The sequence below is a fragment of the Saccostrea cucullata genome, unplaced genomic scaffold (genome assembly GCF_032062105.1).
Source record: "Saccostrea cucullata isolate Sc308-1 unplaced genomic scaffold, CSIRO_AGI_Scuc_v1 ctg10784, whole genome shotgun sequence".
Lineage (NCBI taxonomy): Eukaryota > Metazoa > Mollusca > Bivalvia > Ostreida > Ostreidae > Saccostrea > Saccostrea cuccullata.
Genome location: NW_026923959.1, coordinates 6,025 through 15,118, shown reverse-complemented (window position 1 = coordinate 15,118; position 9,094 = coordinate 6,025). Strand labels below are relative to the sequence as shown.

At 35.3% G+C, this 9,094-nt stretch overlaps 1 protein-coding gene across 1 annotated transcript; it reads left to right on the top strand.

The window, feature by feature from the left end:
- The first annotated feature begins 453 nt into the window (after nt 1-453).
- LOC134265332 (uncharacterized) lies at nt 454-1,721 on the top strand. Its single transcript, XM_062747554.1, has 2 exons — nt 454-858; nt 1,479-1,721. Exons 1-2 carry the CDS (start codon nt 454-456, stop codon nt 1,719-1,721), a joined length of 648 nt encoding a protein of 215 aa, XP_062603538.1.
- Nucleotides 1,722-9,094: the final 7,373 nt, after the last annotated feature.

The window sequence follows — 9,094 nt, the reverse complement described above, 5'->3', positions numbered from 1 at the left end:
TGCTGTTTATATCAGAAGGTTGGAAATGAAGTTCACTGGATACAACTAGAGCGGGATCTATGGAGAGTATACCTAAAAACAAAAGAATGTAGATCATTGCTAGCTATAGAAGGGTTTGAGGTTAGAAACATCTCTGTACAGGTGTATGATTCGAACCCCTCTTCACCGGAGCTACTGGTCATGATGATAAGGTTTTGAAGGTTACCATATGTGGGCTACCCCTGTCCGTTGATGACAGCGCTGTCTTTGATATGCTCAAAATATTTGATGTAAATATCAGAAGTGAAGTAAAATATGAAAACATTAGACACCCTGAAACACACCGTATGACCAATGTTTTGAACGGAAACAGGTTTTTTTTACATTGACCCGCTTCCCGATGGAAAATCTCTTCCGCGAAATGTCATCTGCGCTAAATTGAAATGTCGAATATACCATCAGAACCAGACGTCTATGGATCCCAAAGTGCAGTGTTTCAACTGCTGGGCAACTGGACATAGGAAACAGCAGTGTAAGAAGGGCAAAGTCTATCGAGTCTATAGAGAACCTGTTCATACTCCAGGATCAACGGAGTGTCGGCACTATGTGGATACGTCAGATGTCAGTGAAATGGTGGTATTTCAAGGAAAGTATAATCCTCTCTCTAATTTATATCCGTGTGAGATAAGTGTGTTCGGTGAAAAGCATAAATCTGCGGAACACGCAGACCAACTGACCAAAGCAATTCGTGCAGGCGATCTAGAGGCGGCCAAGAAGGTGAGAGAAGCAGATACGGCTTTAGAAGCTAAAGGGCTAGGACATACGATATCAGATCCACTAGGATGGAACAACGACAAGGAGACGTTGATGGAGGAAATCGTTTGTTCAAAAGTTGACCAGATACCATAGGTAAAAGCCAAGCTTGAAAACTCAACAAGTAACACCATTTTTAGTCCCCTACCGGTGAAACCGGGGGGGGGGGACTATAGGTTTCCTCTGCGTCCGTCCGTCTGTCTGTCTGTCTGTCCGCCTGTCTGTCCCAGTCTGTCTGTCTGTCCCACTTGGTTTTCTGCACTTTTTTTTCTAAACGCTTGCAGATATTGAGCTGAATTTTGGTATGTGTGTATCTTAATGAGTTACAGATCAAGTTTGAATTTCGCTTCGCTTCATTGATTTTTGACAGAATTATGGCATTTTGAATATTTTTCATAATCGCTTAATTAAGATCGGGTTCGAACTGCGCTAACTTACGATTGTCGACGAAAATATGAAGCGAGGAAAAGACGATGTAGAAATGAGTTGAATTTTCGTCTTAATGTGGATTATTTTATTAGTTTTAAGGCATTTACAACTTGAAAATCTTTCAGTTTTACCTTGGACATGACTTTTGCACATTATAAAATGACAGCCTGAAGAAAAATGGGAACCCGGTAGGGGACATGTATTGCTTATGCAATACTCTCAGAATGCTTGTTGCAGAGGGTACTTACGACATATAGTCGGGCACAGGATTTGATAGTGAGGCAATATTACATACCGATCACAAGAAATGGCCCGGGCAGAACAAACTCGGAAAAATATACCAAAAGCTTGCCTCAAAACACGCAAGAAAACTCCGAAGTTCTTCCCTTCCACGCAAAGGGACAAGTGAAAATCAGTCCAATATTGAGGACTTCCTTAAAGATGTCAAGAAAGGTCGCACAAAGAATACAAGTGTTAATAGCAAGAGTGATGCCGGATGAGAACAGTAAGTTACCACACTACAACATCCTTTCATGGACAATCCTACTTTAAAACTTTACGCAGGGATTTTCCACTCACTTTTGGGAATGGGGCCCAGGCCCTTGGAATTGGGAATTTTATGAGATTTTATCACTTATCGGGAAATTTTATTGTATGATGTTTTTCAAGAAATAAATACTTAAGATACATAAAAATTGATCTTTTACTTAGTTATTCAGAACTATGAATCAGAGAATTGATCATTATAATAAAGTTTTACCCAAGATTCTTCAAAATTTTGTTCATTTCATTCAAATTTCCAAACCTAAACATGTTTGTATTTTGTGAATTATGTCCAAGTTACCTACTTGAGTTCTTCTTCTTTGAAAAATTGAACATAGGCAGTTCATTTTTGGGAAAAAGGGAGGGGTTTTGCAATTGGGAATGGGGCCCATATTCGGCCCTACACGGGGTAGTGGAAAATCCCTGTTTACGCCCTAAATGTTCAAGGTTTAAATACATACAAAAAGAGAACATTGCTGCTTGATTAGTTAAGAGATGCAAAATATGACAATTTTCTTACAAGAAACTTATTTTATAAAAGAACAAGAATCATATTATAACTCTCGTTGGTTTGGACAAATTATGCATTGTTTTTCTGAATAAGTATACAGTAGGGGTGTATCAATTTTGTTGATAAAAAAAATTGTAAAATAGAGATCTAAATCAATTTAAATCTTTAGATGATCGAAGACTATTTATTAATATTAAATATAACGAGCAAATTCTAACACTAGTGAATGTCTATGCTCCTAACAAGGAGAAAGAAAGGGTTGATTTTTTCAAGAGTAAATGCATGGACTAATCAAAACGCTATGAATTTAGATAATATATTTTGTGGTGACTTTAACTGTCAACTTGTATAGGTTACATCATAGAAACCGAGTAGTATTGATTATATCGTTTTCATTGGGCGTGGAAATCGAGGGCCCGAGATTTCCACGCCCCATGAAAACGATATAACCAATAGTACGAGGCATCTATGATGTAAGCAACCTGTCGCATGTCTGATGACGTAAATTTCATTGGAGTGTCAAAATGCAATAATAAAAAAAGATTCATTTCAAGCTAAATCTCCAACATGTCGGACGTTCTTAGTGAATTTCACTTTGAGTTTTTACTGAGTTTAAAGATTTTGACAATTTATTTTTGAGCCAGGCACTCGACATATATGAAATCACAGAAACAAATAGCAAGGAGTTTAACGATAAAAAGGTTGGAGATTTTACCGTAACTTTCAAATTTTCAAAATGGATTAATCTTTTGAACGACTGGGAACTTTTAACTGAGTTAAATACAGGTATTTCAATTTAGTTAAAGGCTAAGAAATAGCTAAACATGTTCATTTTTCTGTGGTTATGAACTTGTGAAATAAAATCATTTTTTTTCTCATGACCTGATTTCTGCCTCCTTCAGTGATATATAAAGGGGCATGGAAAGTAGTATCGCATATGTGATATGGGATATATCACCACAGAAAGATCAAAGAAAATCACCGCAGATATGCGACAACTTGGTGTAATGCTGATAATGTTCCACAAAGTAGAAAGATTATGTATTTATGTTGGAACACCTATGTTTCCCAATAAGTGATATATGTAAAAATGGGTTATTTGTTATATTTTAAACTGTAAATAAATTTAATATAAAATAATTTAATAAGCAATCTTACAGCCATAAATTAATAAATATGAATTTAAACTTAAACTCCATTTGATAAATTACATTTACTAAACTTACTTCACATACTGCTTGGTAGTATTTATTTTAGATTTAGAGTTATCTTTTCCTAGCTAGAACTCTTTAATTCATTCAGGTAGTTATCAGGAGAACCAATTTAGGTCAAGCATAGTCGATTGGCTATTCATGTTATGGAGAGTTTTTATTGGTAAGTCATTGGGGTCAAATTCCTTATTGAGTTTTCTTTTGTTATTAGGTCACCTGAGTAAACTCAGGTGACCTATTGCCATCTGTTTTCGTCCGTCGTCGTGCGTCGTTCGTCGTGCGTTAACATTTGAACATTTTCAGCTTCTTCTCTGCAACCACTGAACCAATTTCAACCAAATTTGGCACAGAGCATCTATGGGTGAATGGGAACAAAAATTGTGAATTTCATGATCCCTGCCCCCCTGGGGCCTGAGGGGTGGGGCCAAAACCACTAAAATTAATGCAATCTTTAAAAATCTTTTTCTTTACTACTGGACATCAAGCAGTCAAACTGTTTGCATGATTGTAATCAGCAATGAGCCTTCTACCAAAATTGTGAAATTCATGGCCCTGGGGTCAGGGGTTCTAGTGCTAGGGCGGAGCTAAATAAGAAGTTAGTGAAAATGCATTATTTCTTTAAAAATCTTCTTCTCTGCTCCTGGGTATTAAATAAACTAACTAAGTACATAGTTATGATGAGCAGGAGTGCCTCTACCAAAATTGTGAATTTTATGGCCCCAGGGTCAGGGGTTCTGGTGTTACGGCGGGGCTCTATTGATTATATAGTGAAAATACATGAATTCTTTGAAAGTCTTCTTCTCTGCTCCTGGGTATTAAATTAACCAACTAAGTACATAGTTATGATGAGCAAGAGTGCCTCTACCAAAATTGTGAATTTTATGGCCCCAGGGTCAGGGGTTCTGGTGTTAGGGCGGGGCTCTATTGATTATATAGTGAAAATTTGAATTCTTTGAAAATCTTCTTCTCTGCTCCTGGGTATTAAATTAACCAACTAAGTACATAGTTATGATGAGCAAGAGTGCCTCTACCAAAATTGTGAATTTTATGGCCCCAGAGTCAGGGGTTCTGGTGTTAGGGCGGGGCTCTAATGATTATATAGTGAAATGGATGATTTCTTTGAACATCTTATCCTTTGCTCGTGGTTAATATGCTAAATTGAATGATCTAATTACATATTTAAGGCCAGGATTTATTTTATTTTCAGTTTTACAAACCTTTCGCTCAAGGTTTTGAATTTTCAGAAAAAAATAAAACATCTTTTTTCTTTCCAATGTCAAATTTGAGTCGGGATCGAGATTTCAAATTTACGAACTCGCACTTCCGGTTTTACGATGAAACGGCGGGTAAATAAAGCTAGATCTGAGAAGATAGCTTGGTTTAGTGTAAAATTCATTGATACGAGTGCCATTCAAAACGTTTCACCCGTTCAAAGGACAAATAAAATGCTGACGACTTTGTTGCACATTGACATGCTGGTGAGATAATTATGTATTCGTTTCAAAAGTAACTGTAAATTATTTTCCTCCCCCAGGTTTTAAACTGCCCGTGGTAGCTATTGCATATTGCCAGGGACATTGTTTAGGTCTCTGTTATAGCTTACAGTCTAAGCACCATTCTTCAGAAAAGGGTTGCTTATGCATCAGATGTAATGAATAAAACTATTGGAGAAGTGAAGTCCATTTGAGGAAGAAATAAACAATAACCTGAAGAAATTAAAAAAGATTCAACTATTAAAAGGCAAGAATATACAAATATATACAGGCATGTAGTATCATTTGTATCAGCCAGAAAAATTATTTTACACTTAATTGAAAAAAACCTACTCCCCAATACTCCCTGTCTGTTTTATGATAGGAATTATAATTTTAGAACAATGTCTTCACATTCACCTAACACATATTAAAAAAATGAAGATATATTGAAAGACTTTCAAAGAATTGATTTTTTAAAATATATTTTGATCAACATCACAAAATTTATATAACTGGCCCAAACTGACAGATGATGAAATAAGCAATTAAATGTTCTACTTTCCTATTTGTAAGCATTATGTGTTCAGTGGTAAGGAGCCTATTAGGATAGCATAAAAAAAGAATGTACAAATGTTAATAATTGATTTATCAAAAAAAAAATTTATTTCCTTCTCCTTCGGGACTTTTTTATTCTCATGTTCATAACTAAACCTAAACATAAAAAAAAATGCTGGCCTTATAATGAAGGAAGGGGCCTGTTTCAAAATAGATAATTTCAGGGCTGCTGGGTCAGGGGTACAAGGGGGGTACTTTGACTAATAAAATACAGTACCGACCAGACCCAACCTGACACCCAAGCAGTCCCAGAAAGCAGTCCCCGGGACTGCTTTGGGACTGCTCTGGGACTGCTCTAAAAAGCAGACCCAGCTGTCCCTGGGACTGCTTTCTGGGACTGCTTTGTTCACTCATGTGTGAAAAAAGGTTCTGAGTGACATGATAGCTCCGCCCCCTTGTGTATTCTGAATTAGCAGGCCCCCTGTTGTTTTGTTTACTTGCAGCAGAGATGAGTTTAAACTGTTTAATAAGCAAGGATTTCTTACATTCTTTTAATAAGCAGAGATTATAATAGTTAATTAATATTTATCTAGACTGTATATTTACACAAATGCAGTTCAGAATAATTTTTTTTAAAAATAAAGTTGTAAAATAAGGAAGTTAGGAGAAGATTAAGTTTTTCCCCTAAATATAAGATATAAGATAAGGTTTAGGAGAAAAAAATACCAACATGTAGGCCTTTTTATTAGGGGGGGGGGGGTATTTAATGTAGAATTAAATACTAAAAATTTGCATTGGTACTATTTAAAAATAATTATTACACTTAAATATAAGATTTTTAATTGAAAAAGGAACATGTTTTTAACCCTCAAATAGAAAACCTCACACTTTATTAAATGACCATAAAATAAAATTAATAAATTAATGCTACCATTCTTCTGTAACATAAACAATGTGGATAATCACTGGGGAAATTATTTATAGTTTTTAATTTATAAACAAGTTATTAAAAGAGTACATTAATTTTAAAATTAAACAGTTGAAAATACCGGGAATGGTGATTTATTTCTTTTTTGTTTTGCTTCTGTTTACTTGGCCGATTAATGTGTATAAAAATGGTATCAACACTCGCAGTTTCAATCGCCTTTGGGCAGAAAATCAATTCATGTTACATGTATTTGTGTATACATATCAGCGTTTCACATCATTGAACATGCTGGGCAACAATGACCCTAATTTTAATCTATGTAAAGCAAAAATAAAATTGATAAATGAAATGTGTATGAATTTCTTTCCATTCTGGTGATTTACAGATATACACTCTAACATTTACAAATAATAAAGCACTTAAAACTTAAAGCACAGTATTAAAGAGATAGAGAAATTTAAAATAATTAACTTGACATGTCAGTAAAAATAATCATGACTGAAAAATAATACTTGGCAAAATTAACAAATAATTGTTTAAAAGCCCCAATACGTAAGAAAATTTATTAGAGTATCCCGATAGTATGGAAATTGGCCATATAACTATAAGATCTATTTAAAGATCATTCTGGTGGAAAATAAATAATTCACGTTTAATTTTCTGTAGAAAAAATAAATATGGGAAACAGTATCAATCACAGAAAATAAAGAAATGGAATTATTTATATACCAGGCAATTGTGATTAATCTTAATAAATAGATAATCAATTTTAATTTTAATTAATATTAATTTGGGACTGCTCTGGTGTAATATTCACGTTCAGTTTAATTTTATACATGTAGGTGTGAAAGCCTTCTTCCTTTAATAAATATTATTCCAAATTGGTTCTCTGCGCATACTGTTAATAAATGACCTTCGCATACACGTAATTCCTGGCATACTACCCAGAATCAATTTCAACTGCCTTTTATAATCCCATTGTTTATTGGAAATCTCATTTCTGAGTTCGCTCCGCCCATTAAATTAATAAACCCCGCCCTCTGGAACTGCTGGGACTGCTTTCTGGGACTGCTGGGACTGCTCTCTGGGACCGCTGGGACTGCTGGGACCGCTGTGGGACTGCTCTGGGACCGCTGTGGGACTGCTGTGGGACTGCTTTAGCAGTCCCAGAAAGCAGTCCCCGGGACTGCTCTGGGACCGCTTTGTGTCAGGTTGGGTCTGGTCGGTACTGTAAATTAATGCTTTGAAATCTGCCCTTTGACAAGCAATGGTGCCTCTTTCAAAATTTGTGATTTTCATAACTTTTGGCTTAAAACACGAACCAAATACAATTGCTGGAAAGTTGTTACATGATACTCAGGTGACCTATAAGGCCCGTGGGCCTCTTGTTTTTAAATTCACTTTGAATCCAGCCATAAGTCAGAGTGCAATTGGAACATCACTCGGCCTTTTCCGTCAAGTCGAGAAAACACCTCGGATGTAATACGTATCCATGTTGGACTACTTTCGGTCACGTGACAATTAAAATGGCGGCGCCCATAAGCATGTTTTGTGGCCGAATTCAAAGAAATCTTCAGAGGGTGACCGGCACAAAACGTGCATACGAAAAAGATATTGAGAAAATTTTAACTGACGCTTTATGTCTCCAAATCAGTTTCACGTTTGCGTGTAAGATATGTGTCCCATGCCTTACGTTATGTGAAAAATTCTGTGAGTTTAAAAGAAAGGTCAAAGGCAATACAGAGTTGTTAAACAGTTTGACAATTTCACCGAATCTTATGTCTCCTTCAACACCAAAGGGACCTACTCCAAAACGCCCTCGTATGAACACTCCCTTAAAGGTAAATTATTTTTATTATGTCATGTGCTAGATTAAAGGCAAATATGCACTGATATGATACTTTATAGTACTAATGGAAAAACAGAACATACTAGTATGGGTATGGTCAGAGTATATCAAACAAATCATTTTTTATTGTTGGCTATTAACCATGTTAACTTCATTATTTTATGACAGAGTATAGCTGAGGTCAAGCCTACTGAAAAAAAAGTTTCATCAAGGAGAAGTATTGACTTTGCTTATGATCATGGCTATAGCCTTCAAACTGAGGGTACAAATTGAAATTTCCATTAGTTGAATATATTTTCTTATTTTAATTTTTATTTTAATTTTTTCAACTGAATGAATTCTTTAGTAGAATATGTTGAAGAGACATTAGCTTTGTCCTTTATCATATACCTTAGATGACATTCCTCGCAAACACATTCTAGAAAACATAAAAAAAACTGTCATCAGGCAAAAAGGAAAGCATCTTTCAGTCAAATTTTAATGATCTTGCAACTGGCATCCTTGGAAAATGCAAATTTGAACCAGTACGTGTACTCACTCACATACTACAGTGAAAACTGTTTAATCTGAAACTTTTGCTGCTTCACTGCGAATTTAGACCCTTATTTCAATTCCCATAATTTTTTTTAGTGTTCCTTTATTTTTTTTCACACTGTGCAAACTGACACCATGTTTTTTCACATTACAAAATTTGTATCCCAGTGCATGTCAGATTAGACAGGTATCACTGTATTATGATTTTTTGAAGTCTTTTTTCCCTTCATTTTGATTATTTAACAGATAACTAGTAATCATCTAAAT